This window comes from Sinocyclocheilus rhinocerous, unplaced genomic scaffold (genome assembly GCF_001515625.1).
Source record: "Sinocyclocheilus rhinocerous isolate Xijiao unplaced genomic scaffold, SAMN03320098_v1.1 scaffold830, whole genome shotgun sequence".
NCBI classification, from domain to species: domain Eukaryota; kingdom Metazoa; phylum Chordata; class Actinopteri; order Cypriniformes; family Cyprinidae; genus Sinocyclocheilus; species Sinocyclocheilus rhinocerous.
In genome coordinates this window covers 134,200-156,408 of record NW_015636881.1, presented here as the reverse complement: position 1 = coordinate 156,408, position 22,209 = coordinate 134,200, and the positions used below count along the sequence as shown (strand labels likewise).

General features: G+C 35.3%; 1 protein-coding gene across 1 annotated transcript in view; it reads left to right on the top strand.

Moving 5' to 3' along the window:
- Positions 1-22,209, top strand: part of neo1a (neogenin 1a) — a 156,239-nt gene that overhangs the window by 110,192 nt on the left and 23,838 nt on the right. Inside the window, exons 8-10 of the mRNA XM_016563001.1 lie at positions 16,348-16,573; positions 17,944-18,098; positions 21,645-21,787. Coding sequence (XP_016418487.1) covers positions 16,348-16,573; positions 17,944-18,098; positions 21,645-21,787 — 524 coding nt within the window. The remainder of the gene's footprint in view (positions 1-16,347; positions 16,574-17,943; positions 18,099-21,644; positions 21,788-22,209) is intronic.

Sequence of the window (22,209 nt, the reverse complement as noted above, 5' to 3'; positions counted from 1 at the left end):
TAAATATTGCGTCAAAATCAAATCAATTTGAGCGCAATTTAAACCCGGATGATTGTAACCAACACTCTAAGTTCGTCTGCTTTGGGAAAGCTAGCGTGTCTCCGACATAGTGATAACACTCGTTGCCTTCTCTAGTGCAGCTCAACCAGGTCTCATCCCATTCGTCGGAAAATATGCGTTGTAGTCCAAACGAGTCAATCGTTGTAGTTTTTGAAAAGTGATTTCTGTTAAATTAAATATCTCCTTTTGAATTGGACTTTGAGCTTTGTAACTTCGCAGATCTTTTTTATGCTCAAACAGCAACATTACAGACTAACTAAAGTGGAAAAAGTGAAAAAGCATAATAGGACCCCTTTAAGCTATTTAGAGCTGTCAGACCTGATTCTGGACCTTAGGGTTCCAGAAACCCTTGGTATGACCTGGTTCCTGCAGGGAAGCTTTTATATTAGTTTTATTAAATATTGTTTAAATCCAATTATAAAAGTGTTCATAACATCTCATTACAGTCCTGTAATATCGGTCCATTTAGTTTTACAACTATATCACAGCTATTTTAGTATTTCATTAAGCAATCCTAAACATCTCAGAGATACTGGAGGATTTATCTATGTAGAAACACCGGTATTCTGTATGAACCGGTATACCGCCCAGCACTAATGTAGATTATCTTTTTTTAATAGAAATCTAATTGAAGGTATAGTAGTTTTGGTGTAAGTCAGGTGCATGATGCCATCTGCTGCAGCTTCTTCTCTGGGAGTGCCACCTGTTCGGTGTATGTGTGTGCGCTCACGGGCATATGTGCGCCAGGACTAGAGTTTAACTTTAAATGTGTGGTTGAAATGGTGTTCTGGATGGTTGCTGGGATATTACTTACTGATCAGGGGTGCGTTTCCCAAACAATGGTGTAACACACTGCTTAACAACTCTAGTACGATGCATCGCTGTAGAAACTTACTAGCTAGAAACTAACGACTGTTTCCAAAACACGGTCGCATCTCCGTTTTTTGAACCACTTTGGTTCAACAAGATAAGATGGTTGTTAATGATATCATGCTTAGGTGGTGAAGTAATAACTTAACTACTAATTCATCGAATCGAGATCTCAGAGATGCCACCGTAACGAACATGGTTGTTGTTTTGCTTTATTTGATGTTTGATTCATCGCGGATACCCTTTTACGTCATAATCCACTCTTCACACTCTTCGAAAACGGCACATTGAGGACAAGCTAAACTGTACAGTATAGATTGAAATGTATGTATATTTAAATGGAATTGAAGATATAGATAGTATGCATGTTAGCTTGTTTATTGTGCTCAAGAGCATGATTTATTAAAGTCCACATGACTAATTAACCACGTTAGTTTGCTATGTTCATTTGAACTATGGTTTCGGGAAACACTGAATCGTTGAACTATGTCACCATATGTGACATAGCCATAATTGCCTAATGATGCTTATGGGAAATGCATCCAGAAGAGCCCACCCCAAAGTCTCTATGATGTTCTGGTTTCTTGGTTTGTCTGGCAAAACACGTATACTGTAGCATGATTTGAGAGACTGTATCATTCCTGTACATTTTTGACTGTGAAAGGCAAGCACACCAAAGCTAACACTCTAGGGCCGAGTGAAGATTGCCATGGCAAGCAACTCTAAAATTTAAATCCACCATATACGAGCGGTCTTGAATGAACAAATTAGTTGTCAGATTGTCACTATGTTCCTGTGATACTTGTATCTTTCTGAGATGAAGCCAGCGTCTCTTTGAAATCTCTTTGGGGCTTTGCTGTACTCTTTGCTACTCTCATATGAAATGACCTGTAATCGCTTTACTTTGGCAGGCTTCTCAGTTAAAGCTGTTCTAGTTAAAGCTGCTAGACAGGTCTGATTGGAGGCTTTTTGAAACCTCGGTTCTCGCTGCCATCTGGATAAGCACATGGTGAATGGAGAAACACGGTTGCCTATCTTCACTTATTGTTAGAGCTGATTGCTGAGTTTATTAAGTTACAGACTGGGAGTTTGTTGCGCAGTCTGTGAAACTTGCTCATTATATTTCTTTCTCTGTAGGGGAATATATGATCCCATACTCATTAGTGTAATGCAGCATTGTGTTTTCCCCATAGTCACAGTGCTTTAGATTTGACATGCTGTGATTACCTTAAGCACAATGTAATTGCAGAGATTTTTATGCAGATTTGCTCATGATCTTACAAGGAATTTTTAACCACGGAAACTACATTGTAATCGACAAACTTATTGTTTTGAATTTTTGTAGTGATTTTGTGGAGCAGCAGAGCAGCACTATGAAAAATTTGCTGGTATGAGATGAGGACGTGAGCTGACAATTTGATGCTGTCTCACTCTTTGAGCTTGTTTATTTTCCCCAGATTAATTTTAATTCCGTATTTGCATTTGAATGCTTGTTTTCCTGGCAGTGACTTATTATTATTAAGGATTCATGGCAACTGGAAAAAACATTTATCTTTTTTCCTCAATTTTTCATTCCTAGTCTTTTTTTTTCACTTCCAAAAGCCTTGTACAGCACAAACACCCCACAAAACCCATTTCCTAGCATCTGTTTCTATACAGAGCTGCATTTTTCTGCGGGTTAATCTGCAGGTTGTGTGTGTAGCAGCCACTCTAGCAGTGTGAAAGAAAGGTGATGGACACGGAGGAAAGCTTGGACACAGTGGGAGGTGATGGTTGCTTCACTATAATCAGTGGTGGACGAAGTGCACAAAGCAAGTACTTAAGTAAAATTACAGATACCCTAATTGTACTCCAGTTAAAGTATTAAGTACTCCTTTTCCATTTGAATTGAGTAAAAGTACAAAAGTATTTGATTTTTAATGTACTTAAGTATTAAAAGTAAAATAAGGGTCAAAGACGAAAAAGGGTTTAAGCATAACATCAATAAGTGTAATACTGCTTTAAATTGTTTTTGTTTTTCCCAAATTTTTTTTACAAAAATGTATGTTTAATTTAATTGAATGTTTTTGTTTTTCTGAGCAAAAAATAAATATCATACATTTTCCCCTGATGTACAGAAGAAACCCACTAAAATGTCATTCACTGTAACAGTCTTGTCAGGCATATTTACAACAAAAAATCAATTTATGACATATGAAAAGACTAATTACTTTCACCCCAAATACTAATTAGTTGTAATTTTACATTTTTGAAATTTGCCACTATCCTAGGTTTTGCCCATTTGTCAGTAAGAATTTTTTACTCATTTAAAACACAATCAAATTTAATATGCTCCCTTATTCTTTTATATATTTTAATATGTACACGTCAGAATAAGCATGTTGTTTGAATTTTTGCATAAATATTGTGTTACACTGAATGACGATGTAACATTATTTCATACCATAAATGAAAGATACCATACCATACCATAAAAAGACCCATAAATGTTTGTTTTGTCATTTTAAACTTGTATACTTTTATATTTAATCATTTTATATTATATATTTTATATAATCCTAATGTTAATACCTGGGGAAGGGGGACTTAAATATCAGTTTAGGTTACTGATACTACATGTGTGCAAACAAGTTGAAAAGAATCAGCTCGGTTCAAAAGAATCAGTTTCTCCAGTTTAAAATAACAAAGAATGACGTGTTTTTTTAAGAAATGTAGTGGAGTAAAAAGTATGATATTATGCTTTGGAATGCAGTGAAGTAAAAGTTTCTCAAAAAACAAATACTCAGATAAAGTACAGATACTTGAAAAATTTACTTAAGCACTGTAACTGAGTAAAAATGCTTTGTTACTGTCCACCACTGGCTACAGTTATTGCTGTGGGCTTCAGTCCCAGGTATGTTTGTAGAAAAATGATAGATGAAGCTTGGATGTGTGTCTGAGCACAATGGCAGACAGGGTGATTGATCTGAAAGCATACAATGCTGATTTGGGCTATATTTGTGTTTATATCTCAGCTGCAGAGCCTGTGGAGCCATAAAACATAAATAGTATGTCTCCACTGAGGCCTCTCACTGTGTTCATATGACACTTTAACTAGGCCTGTGTGCCAGACACGGCTAACAGCAGAGCAAATATGTGTCACTTATTTATGGCCACAGAAAGAGCCCTCTAGCTGCTTTCCAACATCTCTGCTTTGTTTACAAGATTCATCACTCCCTGGTTGGAATATTGATGTGATTTAGTTGAAGTTATAAAGCCTGTAGCTGAAACTCAAAGGAATTATTCAAAGGAATTATTCTGTTGGAGAATCAAGAAATTTAATTTCACCAAAATAAAAAAATTAACTAGTTTTATGATGAACCAAAAACATTTTCCGAATGCAATACTAGATTACTTCTTCAAGCTTTTTTACAAAGTGTAAGTTTCTTCAGCCTCAGACATAATACTTTGTTATAGATCACACTGATTTAGATTTGTTGGCCATGCCTTCATCATTAATTTTTGCTAGTTTTGAATGGTCTTTTAGGTGTAGATGTTATAATTCTACACTTGTCCTGACATAGACTTTCAATTATAAATTTTAAAATCAATCATAAAATGTGAATTATTATTACATATTTAAAACTATGATTATCTAAACAAAGACTGACATAAACTATTTCAATAATTATTGGGTAGAAATTATTTTATTTATTTCACAAAAATTGTCCTGCAGTTGTGGCATCATTTATACCACAAAGTACAAGTTTGCCCTCAATAAGATTTTTTTCCCCCAAATTTAGACAGTGTAAGTGAAGAGCATGTTTAAGATGAAATAGTGTACGAGACATGTGAGGTGTGAAGAAAATAAAGAAAAATTAAGGTGAATGTCAGCTGTGCATGTAATATTTTGGTGCCGCACTTTTTTGATGTTTTTAAGATGCTGAAAAAGCATCAAGAAGTAGTGTAACAGTCAAAAACGTCAGTCTAGTGCATGTATATGCATAAAAAACTATTCAAAATCAGCAGGTCTTCCATGCATGCCGTCTGGCCTGACCTGTTTAGCTGGGAGCCACCACAGCCCTGAGGCTACAGCCACAGTTCAGCTCCAGTCTGCCTCTCATAGGATGACATTTTAATAGGGTGTGAGTTCTGTTATTCCAGCTCACTGTCTCATCTTAGAGAGCTCAGTGGTTGTGCTCGATTCGATTGCTCAATGCACAGCAGCTTCCTGGTCACAAGATTCACAAGATTACGAGAAATCATGAGATTAATCAGTTATCTTATTAAATCGACAGTCTTATGTTTCTCTTTAAGTTTATACATTCAACAACATCTACTGTAAAGGTGGGTAGACATTTCCAGAATAAATAAATATATTTATAATATACAGTATATATATAGTATATATATATATATATATTAATAATATCTATCTATCTATCTATCTATCTATCTATCTATCTATCTATCTATCTATCTATCTATCTATCTATCTATCTATCTATCTATCTATCTATCTATCTATCTATCTATCTATCTATCTATCTATCTATCTATCTATCTATCTATCTATCTATCTATCTATCTATCTATCTATCTATCTATCTATCTATCTATCTATCTATCTATCTATCTATCTATCTATCTATCTATCTATCTATCTATCTATCTATCTATCTATCTATCTATCTATCTATCTATCTATCTATCTATCTATCTATCTATCTATCTATCTATCTATCTATCTATCTATCTATCTATCTATCTATCTATCTATCTATCTATCTATCTATCTATCTATCTATCTATCTATCTATCTATCTATCTATCTATCTATCTATCTATCTATCTATCTATCTATCTATCTATCTATCTATCTATCTATCTATCTATCTATCTATCTATCTATCTATCTATCTATCTATCTATCTATCTATCTATCTATCTATCTATCTATCTATCTATCTATCTATCTATCTATCTATCTATCTATCTATCTATCTATCTATCTATCTATCTATCTATCTATCTATCTATCTATCTATCTATCTATCTATCTATCTATCTATCTATCTATCTATCTATCTATCTATCTATCTATCTATCTATCTATCTATCTATCTATCTATCTATCTATCTATCTATCTATCTATCTATCTATCTATCTATCTATCTATCTATCTATCTATCTATCTATCTATCTATCTATCTATCTATCTATCTATCTATCTATCTATCTATCTATCTATCTATCTATCTATCTATCTATCTATCTATCTATCTATCTATCTATCTATCTATCTATCTATCTATCTATCTATCTATCTATCTATCTATCTATCTATCTATCTATCTATCTATCTATCTATCTATCTATCTATCTATCTATCTATCTATCTATCTATCTATCTATCTATCTATCTATCTATCTATCTATCTATCTATCTATCTATCTATCTATCTATCTATCTATCTATCTATCTATCTATCTATCTATCTATCTATCTATCTATCTATCTATCTATCTATCTATCTATCTATCTATCTATCTATCTATCTCTTTCTCTCTCTATATATATATATATATACTCTATATATACTGTATATTATAAATATATTTATTTATTCTGGAAATGTCTATATTTATATATATATATATATATATGTTATATTAAATATTAGAACAATAATGTGACACTGGCTGCTGAAAGTTTTAAAATATATTGATATAGAAAACAGTTTTTTATTGTAATAATGTTTCACAATATTACTGTTTTACTGTATTTTGGATTAAATAAAAGCAGCCCTGTGAGCTTTAAAGATTTCTTTAAAAACATGAAAACACTGGTCTCAAACTTTTGACCAGTAGTGCATGTATAACACAATGTTATATTATTAACAGTATAATATTTATATATTTTTTCACAGTATAAATTCGATTTTTATACATATTTATTTGTATTTATATATTTCCCCATACATTATTCGGTTTGCTGAAGCTTGTATTTTGTGAATTCTCATCTTGAACTCCACCGTGATTTGGTGTGATATAATAATCTAATGTTTGATGTTAGCTTGCTATTCAAACAAAGTGCTGTTGCGGGTACTTTTGTGTACAAATGCCCCGAGCCAAAGCTTCTCAAAGGAGCGCAGTGATATTTCTGATATTGGGACTGAGCATGACAAATGGGATGACTGAAGTGCATGTCAGAAAATAAATGATTTAGCTGACGGACTTGAGCGAAGCAGATGAAGCAGGCGGAGGTTTAGCAGGTGCTGGAGGGAATGGGGGCTCTGCTTGCTGACCCAGAGGGCCACTGTAGCTGGGTGTAGACATACAGTAATGACATACCAGATGGGCGTCTGCCTCCCCAGCAAACACAGAGGAAGTCCCCTGCCAGCATCATGCTGCGACCCATAATCCTGTGCTTTCGTGCTGGGCGGTACGTCTCGCCGAGGTGCCCGTGCCTCCCCCTAGATCTGCCCTGCTGCTCCGGCTTTCATCTCTCAGACTATGGAAGCAAGGCGTCTCAGGAGATGGTGCGCTGCTCTCCATCACGTGAGAGACCTGTTTAATCTCAACAGGGGTGTTGATGGCCTTTAATCCATCATCCTCTCGTATTCATGATGTTTACTTTGAAGAGATAGACTGCTGTCACCGCTGCAGTGGTGCCCGCTTCAGATCCAATGCAAAATCGCTGCGGGCCAGCCATATCTCCAATAAAAAAATGACAAAGACTAGCGTGTACGTGGCTTCTTGAATATCATAGTAACTCCGCTTATTAAAAAAATGCTTCTTTGTGCTTGCTTCGCTTGCTTTGTCTGTATTTGCTACTATAACAAAAAATAGATTATATTGTCAAGAAAAGCCTGAAGATATCATGAAACGTCTAATCAATCTTAAAAATCTAAAATCGTTTTACTTTTAGAATTTTCTGCACAATGAAAACATACTATAACTTTAACTCAAAACATTCCGCCCACTGCCCACTCAATATCAAGCTACAGAAATGGCTCCGAAATCACTTCTGTTTTGATGTCAAAACTACAAATACATTAACACATGACGGTTATGCATAACGTGTCTCTGATCATTTCAGTGTGACCCCAAATAGTTTATGCAGCAAATTGCAGTGGAAATTGTTTTGTAATCCTGTCACATTGTAATGCAAAATTATGCAAATACTCCTCTTTTTTTTATTCTGTCAACTTTTTGTTCTATTCAGAATGTTCTCTCCTTTATGTAACTGAAGTTAACAACGTGCCTGTTTATGTTTTATTATTAATTTTCTCCAATGTCCCCTGTGCTTACATATAGCAAACTGTCTGTGCTGTACGAGTCAGAGGAACATATTTAGAGTATAGAATGGCACTTATTAATAATTGGTATGTCATTTTTTTTTTTTTTTTAAGTTATATTCCATCTCAACCAATCAAATTCTTGAACAAAGGCTTAAACAAGATGTAAAAAGATGATGTTCAAAGATAGTGTGTGCTTTAAAGTTGACATACAGTGGAAAACAGGAGTTAAATAAATAAAATAGCTTAATGTATTACATAGAAACTCCTCACCCACTGTCAAATCTCATTAGTCTGAAAACTTTACACTCTTAAAAATAAAGGTACTTCACGATGCCATAGAAGAACCTTTTTGTCTAAATGGTTCCATAAAGAACCTTTAACATCTGAAGAATCTTTCTGTTTCACAAAAAGTTCTTTGTGGCGAAAGAAGGTTCTTCAGAATATAAAAAGATAAGTAAGAGATGGTTCTTTAAAGAACCTTTGACTGAATGGTTCTTTGTGGAACCAAAAATGGTTCTTCTATAGCATCGCTGTGAAGAACCTTTTAAGCACCTTTATTTTTAAGAGTGTATATTAAACATCAAATATATGCTTGCTTGTCATTGTGTTGAGTTGCACAAAATATTTGGGTTCTATTATAGTTTTTTGTTAATATTTCGAATTAGATTTTCCCTCTAAAATAAGTTAAACTATGAGTAATTTTGCTGTGATTTTGTCTTTTTTATAGGTAGAATTGATCATTTATAATTGTTTAATATTTATTAGTTTTCAGTTAACATTAATTTAATTTCAAGCAACGAACATGTTTTTGTTTTCGGTTTTAGTTAATGATAAGCCTGGAACAGATAAATCTGGTCTCTAGAAACCTGTTGCATCATGGTATTCATAACAATCATTGGTTCATAGTTGTGTAAAACTATCCTGTAATTGGTCTAAGAAACCTATTATGGTTGTGACCATTAACAGCAAACAGCTTTACAAAATATATAGAAGGAGAGCAAAACCTATATATATGTGTGTGTGTGTGTAATTGAGCTGCCCATTTCTCCTCTTCAAAACACTCATATGGGGCTTTTAGCCAGTGTCTATAGATCAAGAGCTGCTCCACATTTCAGCAGCAGTCAATCCTGTCATGTTATGGCATGAGTACAGGTGAAGAACATGAACCTTACTGAGAATGAATGAAATAATCTGGTTTTTATGCCTCCACACAATAGGAAGTCTTCAACCCCTTCCAGACCCCTCACGTTAATAGCATGTTCCCTCGGATCAATAGTAGAAATGTTGTAAGATTTAATGCCAGTGGATGAAGTCTTTATTTGTGCAGCAGGAACTATGTCGCATCTCCTGTACCGTGACCGTTTCAGTCCATACCCATCTGTAAGATGAAAGCAGGAGCTTTTAAGTGGTCATTAGCTGTGCACTGCGCTCCCTCTCTCATCATAAGCACATGGAGGTGAATGAGGCAATCTTTTTTACATTTATGTTTTTCCCCATATCCTCATGCACAATTACATATTTCGGATTCTTGGTGACCTACATACATAGTGCATAACCATTATTGCTCTGAGCAGCTATTTATGTTTTAATTTGCATTTTCCCGAAATACCATTTGCTTAATATTAAAATCATAATTACATCTATTTACAGCAAACATGGAGTTAACAATAATCCTTTTACATTTCCATTTTGCACCAAAGGCCTTGTGACCTTTTTGCTTTGCTTCAGTATGTATCATTAATAAGGCAAAGTCACCATCTGTTCCAATGGCAGCAGCTATTGCTCTCTGCTATGAATAGAATCGGTATTAATCTTTTGCTGCTCTCCACCATATATCACATGACTGCGTTCTCCATCAGACAGACACTTAGGAGACTGTTGAAGCTGATGCTTGTGATGATCCTGATAACATCCTAGTTGAATAAATGTATGTTTGAAAAACGTTTTCCAAGAATTCCATTTTAGGGGTGTAACGGTAGTCAGTTCGTACCTTGGTATTGACGTCACGGTTCAGTATGGTTTCGGTACAGCAGGGGGGAAAACTGAACATAAAATTGCATAAACAAACATTTTTTTTATTTTTTTATTTTTTATTAAACAGTGGTTTACCTCAGCTTATACTCTAAACTATAGGAAGCCCTTTTACACTAGCCTACTATAACGTTACAATTAACAACAGAGCCCAAATGTAAATACGGTTTATTTATTACTTGATTACTATTTATTTTAAAATATTATAATCAACACTGAACTTAATTGTATGTACTTAATTGTTAATTGTATGCAAACATGTAAATTGCACATAATGCAGTTTTTAAATTAACTTCTAAATTATAAAATTACTATTTATTGTTAAAATACATTCATTTACACAGTGTAAATAATAAACAGATTTATTTAAGCATACATTAAATAATTAAGACGTCATTAACAGGTAAAGTAAAATATAATGAGTATATAGTCTAATATTTGACGAAATGCTCTTCTCTAGCGAACTAGCGAGCGTGGACACTGATGACTTGCCTGAGGTAAATTAAATGCGACGTGACATTTTGTTTAAAAGCTGTTTTATTTTTCCGCGATTGGGACACTGATTGAGTGTTTACATGAGCCTTGAGATGTTCATTCATGTTTATTTCATGCTAAAACTAGTAGTAAAGAGTAAGCGATGATCACGCTAACTTGCGCTTCGTTTATACAGCAATCTGTCGCGCCACATCAAAGAGCGTCAAAACGCAGTTTATTGTTTGAATTTCCTGAAACAAATTGACATAATTTGAACGATAAGACTTTGTTTCTTGTCGAAAGCTACAATACAATGAAGTTCCACTCGTGCAGTGGTTAAAACAATACACATGCATACCGAACTGAAAGACCTGTACTGAAAATTTTCGGTTCGAATACTGTACCGTTACACCCCTACATTTTAGTTATTAAAACTTCAGCTTGGTGTGTTTTTAATAGTTTTCCTATGTAGACTAGATGAATTTTTTTTTTTACTTTGCACCACATATCCCTGTTACGTCAGCATCTTGTGCTGTTTTTGAATGTGTTGTGAGTGAACAGCCCCTAAAATAGTTTACTCTTTAAGGCCTGTTCATACCAAGATGAATATTCAATGTGAAAATTTGCTGATAAACATTGTAATTAGAATGAACAGCTGTTAATGTGTCTGTTGAGACACGAACATTCACATGCCGTCATTTTTTTTTAAGGAAAGGTGTTTTAATTTCTGTTCAAGCGCACTGTGAAGAAAACTTGCCGTCCAATTAGATTCGGTCATATGCCCAGAGCCACTGCTGTTACATAAAACTATGACTTTGTGGTGCTCATGAACAGACTGTTTTACTAAAATACAGTGAAAAGCAGAGGCAGATCCAGAAAATCCAGAAACAACTGAAAAACTTCTTTCTGTTCACACCAAGATGAATATTCAGTGCAAAATATGTGGCATGATAAACATTGCCATTTGAATGAATGGTTGGTTGTTAATGTGTCTGTTGAAACTGACACAAACATTCACATGCCATTAATGCAACATTTTTAATTTTTTTTACGGAGAGCTGTTCTAATCTCTTTTCCATCGCATTGTGAACAAAACTGGCCGACCAATAGGATTTATTTCTTCATGTGCCCAGAGGTGCTACGGTTACATAAAGCTATGTCTCTCTTGTCTCTGTACACTTGCATTTGGTGTTGTTTGATAAAAACCATAGAGAATTAAAAAAAAATCGTACACTTTGAAACGTTAATATTGTTTGACTTTCTTCTCTGTGGCAAGTGGATGTCAGATATGAAAAGTTCACAGTGCTGTCATTTCATTCATCTTCGCTGTCATTTTTTATGCATCGATTCACAAAAATTGGATCGAACATTCTTGTTGGTGTAAAGAGGCCTTAAAGGGTTAGTTCACCCCAAAATGAAAATTCTGTCATTAATTACTCACCCTCATGTCGTTCTAAACCCGTAAGACCTCCGTTCATCTTCGGAACACAAATTAAGATATTTTTGATGAAATGTGAGAGCTCTCAGACCCTGCATAGACAGCAACGCAACTGTAATGTTCCCAGGTCCAGAAACGTAGTAAGGACATCGGTAAAACAGTCCATGTGACATCAGTGGCTCAACTTCAGTTTTGCGAAGCTACGAGAATACTTTTTGAGCGCAAAGAAAACAAAAATAAAATTTTTTTCAACAATTCTTCTCCCCCGAGTTACGTCTTCCGCCATTTTGGAGAGTACCCAAGAGCGTAATCGACGTAATCAGCGTTGTTTACGTTCGGGGGAGAAAGCACGCGCATGAACGTAATCTGCGTAATCAGCGTTGTTTACGCTTAGGGGAAAGCATGCGTATGCATTGTGATACTCTAAAATGGCGTAAGACGTAACTCGGGGGAGAAGAATTGTTGAAAAAAATTTTATTTTTGTTTTCTTTGCGCTCAAAAAGTATTCTCGTAGCTTCGCAAAACTGAAGTTGAGCCACTGATGTCACATGGACTGTTTTACCGATGTCCTTACTACGTTTCTGGACCTGGGAACATTACAGTTGCGTTGCTGTCTATGCAGGGTCTGAGAGCTCTCACATTTCATCAAAAATATCTTAATTTGTGTTCCGAAGATGAACGGAGGTTTTACGGGTTTAGAACGACATGAGGGTGAGTAAATAATGACAGAATTTTCATTTTGGGGTGAACTATCCCTTTAACATTGTGAGAACTTTCAAATGAAGTATTCAGTGTATGTTGCAGAATAAGCCTTACGTTAGTATTGAATTCTGAATGATAGCATGTAAAAAAGAACTCCTAGAACAGCCATTGCCTGGTCTAGAATGCAAATGCAGATTAGCCGGAGCCTGATTTGAGCTACTTTTATGATACAGTGATGATTTGACATGTTTTTGAATGCATGTTTTGGCATTCTTTCCATAATCAAGTTCATTAAAACTGTATTTGACTATATATGACTAGAAAACAGCTGCAAATTGGCTGCCAAGTGAACTGACTGAACCAGAGGGAGAAGAAAAACTACAGAGAGAATGTCACGCACCACACAAAGCTGAACCAGAGATAAATGCTGAATGATATGATTTTTTTTTTCTCCCTGCGGCTAGACAGATGAACATTGATGGCTCGTCTTTGTGGAAAACTGGAATTGCTACAACTAATGTTTAATTTGCTCTCCGTCTAATGGATCTTGTCATTTAGGGGAAGCTATAAGCTAATGAGTGCCGCTATTAGTGTATATTATACAGGTCTGCATTATCAGTCTCTTCTCCCACTGTCTGTTCAGAGCTGAATGCGGTTCAGAATAAGAAAGTAATTCGAAGAGCACATCTGAACATAATGCATCTTGCTGTTCTTTTTTCAGCATTATATGGTGCTTTTAAACCCTCAGTTAACTAGCAAAGGGAAACTGTATTGTTCAGAGTTTGCTCTTTCATAGCTCAGGAGACTTATTGGAAATGCATTTTATGTTATGTTTCTCCTAAAATTCCTTTGGGTATATAAAAAAAACAAATGAGACTATTGTTGACATACAGTAATAGTGTATAGCTGTTTGTATATAAACACAGTTCAGACAATCAGATCTTTGTTTGAGTTAGGGATGTTCATTTTAACCGGTTAACTAGGATGTCGCTTTCTGCCGTCTGTTTCCTTTCGCGCAGCACAAAATTTAACCTAAGCTCTGCATATAGGCTACTTGTTGCACAGTTTTTCTTTCATTTTATTAATTTATTAAGTAAAAACATGTTTCTCGTATAGGCCTATTTATTTGTTATATAGGCTATAGGCTACCGCTCGCAGAAGCGCTGCAGGTGCGTAGCCTATATGATGACCATGGGAATCCTCATGTTCTGTTGTTTGCTGCTTTTTGCGCATGTAAAATTAATCCCCGGGAAACAAATGTTAGTATTTTTTAACGGGTCACAGACACTTATCCTTTCTAATTTAATTCAGTTCTAATTTAAAATAATCTTGTCGGTTAACAGTTAACAATCGGGTAACGAGCGTTGGTTGTCAGTTAGGAAAAATAACTGAAATGAACATCCCTAGTTTGAGTTCATATTAAAATCCCTGATTTTTGATTCCGTACTTTGGTTTCTTGCAATCCATTTCTGTCCAATCCCCATTTTTTGGTTTTATTGTTTTCATCTGTGAGTTTTATTTCCTGTACAAGTCCACAATCATGTCTTTTTTTTTTTGAGCGAGAAAGATATTTTCAGAAAATCTCTGCCTTTTGAATCATGAAGCTCATAAGTTTTAATGATCTTTTTGACGTGATTTTTGAATGTAAATGAGATGAGATATTTTCTCTGGTGCTGCGTGCTGATTGTGTTTCAGTCTGGTTGGCATAGAGAAAAAAGGACCATAGTGTTACTTGTTTTAGACGTTTTATTGCCTACTCATGTTATTGTCAACCACAGTCAACGAATCACATTTGAATCGCACGGTACGTCAATCATACCTACTATATTTGATTGATGTTCAGTCCTTCCACAGCTGCATGTTTTGGCAGATGCAAATGAAACACAGTTTGTTTAATTCAAAGAGTTGCTGTTGCCAAAAGCGCAACTTTATTGCAGTCCACAAAAGCAAACAATCTTGACACGAGCTGCTTTGTGTTGAGTTTCACTCCACTGGTAGAAAACAACAGTCCGACGTCCTTAGATTTAACCACAGAGGCCTCAGCATGAAATATTTTGCATATCTGTGTGAAGATCTAAAGCCTTGGACTTCTAGACGTATGTTAGTGATTAAAAAGGATGGCCTCTGTGCCTTTGGATTAGCTTGGATTTTTCCCAGCTACACTTAAAAGAATAGTTGTTTAGAAATCTTTTTATTCATTTACTCACCTACATCCAAACCATATGACAAATGCAAGAAGCAGCACCATGTAAGGTTTTTGATGTCATTAGCCGGGTTTCCATCCAAAGTTGCGAATTTAACTTGTGCGCAAAATTGGAATATCGCACAAAACATTTGGGAACAAGCATCGTTTCCATCCAACGAGTCAAAGAGAACAAAATCATCACTTCCTGATAAACTGGCACTATACATCACTAAGAAAAGTAGGAGAAGCTACTGAAATAATTGTCCTATATAATAAATTACTTGCACCTCAGAACGAGCAGACGAAACACAATGAATGCGGTAATTGCTTTCGGAGGTGGATGCTGCTGTTTGGGAACGCAGTCGTTTAACAGTTCTGGGAGGCAATTATACAGAAATACTTTGATGACAGACTTTGCTCTGGCATTTCCGAATAACCATAACAACATTTCAGATACTGTGAATGAGATCGGTCCGCTGGTTAGTCAGAATTTGCCGTCCCATAGCGCAAAGTCACATGACTTTTTTGATGCGCTTGGAGGAATTTATTCGCAAAATGCATTTCCATCTCCCATTATTCGCATTAACCCTTTTTCGCAAAAGGGTCAAAAACCACCTCAAGCGAGCGTAAAAACTTTTTTTGCGAATTAAGGTGTTTTTATTCGAAATTCAGCGTTTCCATCACTCGATTCTGATGTGATACTTCAAAATGCGCATAAAAGCAGGGTGATGGAAACCCAGCTATTGATGCTGAAGTCTCATTTGTGCATATGTACAGCACATAGTTATGAAGCCTTGGCATGTAGTTAAGAAACCAAGTGCATTTGGCTTCATTTGAAGTGCAAATGCAATTTGATGTGAAAATGCCATTTGATAGCTATACAATAGTTTTAGTGAATAACATTGCAAATTGTGTGTTAATGTCGGTCTAATTTTGAGGTGAACTACTCTCTTAAGAGTGAAAAAGTCCAAAATATGCCTCCTGCGATTCAGCTTTCCATCATTTTTTCCACTTCAGCCGTTTTTCTCCAACTACATGCCCGACATTCTTCCGTTATGATTGCATTTTTCATATTTCTTTGTGATTATTTCACTGTTTTGTTGATATCCTGTCATGGAAGCCATTGTGTTATGGTTTTTGTTTTGTTTTGTTTTTTTCTTTTTTTATGTGTTCCCTCTGTTCTGTTTTCCTTTGTTTTGCTCTCCATCCCTCCCTCCCTGAATTTCTGTGTGACTTCACTGTGCACCCGTCTCCACCCTTGATTTCTGCTTTCACTCACCCCCTCCACTGTCTGCACTCAAAGATGTAGCCATCCCCTCCCCCCCTCCCACCTCACTGACCCGTGCCACTACTGACCGTCTAATACCAGGCTCCAGAGGCGGTGCTGGTCCCACGCCCTCCGCCCCCCGTGACGTTGTGGCCTCCCTGGTCTCCACCCGCTTCATCAAGCTGACCTGGCGCCTTCCTGCTGAACCGCATGGAGATGATGTCACCTACTCGGTCTACTACAGCCTGGAGGGCAATAACAGGCAAGGGCATTTATATATGTGTCATTTATATATACACTACAGTTCCAAAGTTTGGGGTCAGTAAGATTTTTTAAACAGATTTTATTCAGCAATGATTCATTAAATTAATAAAAAAATATTTATAATGTTGCAAAAGATTTCTATTTCAAATAAATGCTGTTCTTTTGCACTTTCTATTAACCAAAGAATCCTGAAAAATATACTACAGTTTCAAAAATATTAAGTAGCACAATAATTTTTAATGTTAATAACCAAAATCAGCATTTTAGAATGATTTCTGAAGGATCATGTGTTACAGCAAACTGCGGTAATGGCTGCTTTTTTTATATATATATTAAAATAGAAAACAGTTTTAAATTGTAACAATAATGAATTTTAAATTGTAACAATATATCACAATATTACTATTTTACTATATTTTTGATCAAATAAATGCATCCTTAGTGAGCATGAAAGAATTTATTCAAAAACATAAAAAGGATCTTGTTTGAACGGTATTGTACCTGCAATTTATTATAATTTTTTTTCTGGGTACAAAAACTGTAAAGAATATCTCATGATATTAGGTCATGTTTAATCCTAATATATAAAAAAAAGGAAATAAAGAAATTATATTTTGTTCAAGAAAAATTAAGCTTGTTTTTCCCCAATTATCCCAAACTCATTACCTTAATAAAATAATGTAATAATAATGTAACTGTCATTACTGGAATGTAGTATTTAACATTTAAATTATTAAAATATTTGTTGTATTGCCTTTGTTGCATATTTGAATAAATAAATGTATTAGTGTTTATTTTACTTTTTTTTATTAATTTACTTAGAAATGCTGCATTAAAATGCTGCATTACAGTAAAGAGAATCTAATGAGAATCACTATTAAGAATAATAATTTTTTTTAAAAACAGTGAAGGAAAAAATGCATTATGGTAATAAGATTTTTTATGGTTCCGTGTGAGTAAAATAATATCATTAAAGCAAAAATAAAAAAAATGAATTGCATAAAATTGGCTTATATATATATATATATATATATATATATAACATTAAAACGTTCAGCAGTGTATATATAAATATGTAATACAAATAAAATACATTTAATTTTGACTGTGTAGTGATATGTGACCCAGACATGTTTTCATGACATTCACCCTCCAAGAAGCCTTAAATTGTGAATGCTATTGATGATTGTATTTTGTTGTTTTTTTGCTATTATTTTAAGTCACATGTTGTTCTTATTAATATTTATAATGCCATTCTGTATGAGCTGTTATTGACTACAGAAGAATAAGAGAAGCTTTGAAGCAGTGAATCAGCAGTCAGCTCCTGTTTCAGTCTCATATCACGTTTGTTTCTCTGATGCTCTATAGGGAGAGGATAGTGAACACCAGCCGTCCAGGAGAAATGCAAGTCACCATTCAGAATCTCATGCCAGACACCAAGTACTCCTTCCGCGTGATGGCCCACAACAGAAATGGCCCTGGAGAGAGCTCAGCGCCTCTGACGGTCGCCACCCAGCCTGAAGGTAAGATCTCCACTTGATGATAACATACCAGTTAGAATGTGTTCAAATGAGATTTATGGACTAATTAAAACAGTTGCATTACAAATTACGCTCTGACACATTTCAGAAGGCTATAATGCGTGAAATCAAGTTTGCGTAGTTGGATTTTAACGCTCACATGCTTGTCTAGAATATGTTTTGGGCCTCCGAGATTATGCAGAACATTTTCTCTGGAGGTTTTCTTTCCCAAAACCTCCCCAATGCCTCAATGTCAGTTTAAAATCTCATTATATAGTAAGCACAAGTAAACACCTGCTGGCTTTTAAGCAAACAGATCTCTTGAACATTGCTGAAGGTATATGGCCTGACTCCATCAACGTGAAACATTATCAGCCCAAACACAGCACAGGAGAAGCTGTTTCTGGGTCAGACTTGCTCCTCTGTGCGTCCTTGGCTCTGACTGCTATAAGCACTTTATAATGTGTGTTAGCGGGATTTTGGCACTCCCGGGAATCCTGCTGCGTGGAGATCAGCCTCTGAGGCTGACACACATATTGCTGTGAACATTATGAATGAATCTGAGCACAAGTCATCTAGACACACATACACACTCGTAGAGCGCACTTAATCCAGTGTAGGCGCCCCATCCCATCCTGTAAGACATCGGTATCAAAAGCAAGCGTTGATGATGGACAGAATGGATGTCTGTGGCACTGAGATAAAGTGATTTCTCTCTGTCGTTTGAGATGCCAGAAACGCCTGATCAAAGTTCGAAAAGTGATTCATGTAATGCAGTTTATATTAGAGCTCGAGCATGAAAGATGGTTCAGGGTAACCATAACTGGATGAATGTAATCAAACAGTCATTGCAGACATGTGGTGAAGCGGCTAGAACTTGCTGGATGCTGGTTGAAGTCCTTGTGGAACACAAAAGGAGATGTTTTAAGGAGTGTTCATGCTGCTCTTCCCCATGCAATGAAAGTATGCATATAGTGACCATAGACTGTCATGTTCTAGAAAGGACATAAAAGCACCATAAAGACAGTCCATACTACTTGTAGGCTATATTTCAAGTCTACCGAAGCTATATGGTCACTTTGTGGTGATTTCCAGCAAATAATGAATATATTTTAGTCTGTTCCTGACATAAAGCCATTGTATGACTTCAGAGGACTGGGAATATAGTCAGTGAAACATATGAAGCAATTTTATGATGGCCCCTGCCTTGACTAGTAAGAAGTGTGCTTAATTATATTAAAAGTGCACTTGTGGTGTACTTCAAATCTTGAAAATATATTGATAATATAATATTAATAAAATAAAAGGCCCCTTAAATGTACTTAAAGAGAGCACACTTTCATGACATATTTCAAAACACGCTTAAGTACACTTTTAAAAAGTGCACTTTGTAATAATGTCAAGTGTAAAAACGTCAATGTTAATGTTTTAAGTACATTTTAAGCCATTATCTTTTAATAATCTTCTGTGGTGTTTTTAAGAAGTACTTACATACTAACATATGAAAGCACTAATGAAGTATTTGATTATTTGAACTGTAGATTATTCAATATCAATATGGTGTTATATAATATATATATATATATATATATCTTATTAAAGGTAATATGTTTTTAATGTACTAAATTGCAACAAATTACAAATGAATAATTAGAAAAATATTTACAAATGATTTCAATTGTCATGATGCTGCTTCTGTGTTGGAGCGCGGAGCGAAGGAGCGAGGAGACGTGGGGGCATTTACAAAGAACAAACTTCAATTATCCAGACACACGCACACGTAGCAGGGGAATAGACGTTTAACACTAGACGCTGGACAAAGCAAAACACAGGGCATAAATACTAAGAACTAAACGAGGAAGCTAACAAGAAACACCTGGAACCAATAACCACAATTAACACGAGGGAGAAACTAGGTCACAGGGAGAACATGGAGCACGTGGGGGAGGAAAACAAACACAAAACATGGGTGTGACATAAATAGCATGAAATACAAGTTTCACTTGAAATTACATTAAAGTCAAGTCAAGTCACCACCTTTATATAGCGCTTTTAACAATACAGATTGTGTCAAAGCAACTGTACAGCATTAATTAGGAAAATAGTGTGTCAATAATGCAAAATGACAATAGTAAACACTCATTTTTCAGTTAAAGGCAGTTCATCATTGAATTCGGTGATGTCATGCCTTTAACTGAAAACTTTTAAATAGTATCTGTGCAATCAAGGCGACGATATCGCCGGAAATGAAATATCGCTGGATATTAAGTGTCCCCAACTAAGCAAGCCAGAGGCGACAGCGGCAAGGAACCAAAACTCCATCGGTGACAGAATGGAGAAAAAAACCTTGGGAGAAACCAGGCTCAGTCGGGGGGCCAGTTCTCCTCTGGCCAGACGAAACCAGCAGTTCAATTCCAGGCTGCAGCAAAGTCACATTGTGCAGAGGACTCAACTGGTTTTAAAGTAAATTTGAGTTTACCATAAATGCTTGTCTGTAATTTTGGCAGTACACGTTACTGTCCATATTTTGAAGACAGAAGAAGTCATTATAAAATTACATGTGAAGATGTACTTAAGTCATACTTAAGCAGATCAAAAAGCTCTCAAAATTTCAGCTAAATGCATTTAATATAAATATAAATTATAATACATTTTAATGTATTTGCAATTAACGTGCAGTTAAGTGTCTGAAAACATTAAATTCAATTCACACTTAAGCATATTCTATTCTAAGTAGGCTATATTATTTCTGTTATAGATAGTTGTTTTTTTTTTTTCTTTTTTAATGAAAAAGAACAGCATGAACATTATTCATAATTTCTTCTTTGGGGTTACATGGAATAAATAAAGTCACACGGGTAGTAAATTATGAAAGAAAAAATTTTGGGCAAACTATTCCTTCAACACCAGGTTTCTCCAGTGGGATTGTCCCTGTAATAAGTGTATTGCGGGTCGCTTTAGATAAAAGTGTCTGCTAAATGACTACTTGCCAACTTACTTAAAAATTGGCCAGTTGTTTTATGTCCATGCTATTTAAATTATATTAAATTTCATTTAATGTAGAGCTCCGTTTAGATTGGCCCTACATGATGACTCCCTGAAGGCATGTCAGTTGTGAGCGTGTTGGAAAAACAACAGATTTAACGGACACTCATCGGAGCCTATAATTGAATGTAATGATTCATGACCCTAGCAAGTAAACAAAAGTTAAGCAACATAGAATCTCATTTCCATTCTCTCCGCTCTGCTAAGCAAATTAAATCACGTCAATCCTGCAGTTTGAGCTGGCGTGTGTTAGTCTGCTTTCTGCCAGTGGTGTCTCGACACATGCCACTGTCATATGCTCAGCTGAGAAGAGATATCACTCTCTCTATTCAAGTCAATTTCAAAGTGCTTTATTGGTGTGACTGTTTTACAAACAATATTGCCAAACCATCAATGGAATTATCAAAGAAAAACAGTGACAGACAAAAGGTGCCAGTAATAAAACAAAACACAATCAAATTAAATCATGTTGTTTTTCTATTTTTTCTCCATTCTATGTAATAGTCCAGGTACCTGGTCCTGCTCCAAACCTACAGGCAGTGGTCACGTCCCCCAGCACAGTGAGTCTCAGCTGGGATATGCCCCTCACAGGCGAGATCCAGAACTACAAAATTTACTACATGGAGAAGGGCATGGACAGTGAGCAGGTAAAACCATCTTCATCCATCCTCTGTAATATCATGTATAAAAGCGTTATGATATTTGATAATGCATGTGAAATGTTCATGGTGGAGAACAGATGGAACTCTGTGGTCTGTCCTGAACACAAGCTGAGGAGCTGTTTTTTATTGCTAACAAATTTTAATACGGTAGATGTCATATTTTATATATTTTTATACTAATGAAAATGTCTTGCCCAATTCCAAATATTCATGTATAAGTTGTTTAAGAATGTGTTTTTTTATAATATTGACATTAGTGACTTGTCTACATTTTCATGTATTCAATTAGTGAATGTTTTCATCCACAGCTTCCTAGTGAAGAGTGTATAAATATTTGTAAAAACAAATAAATAATAATAATAATAATAAATGGATCAAAGATAAATAAATAAATGTTAATTATTAAT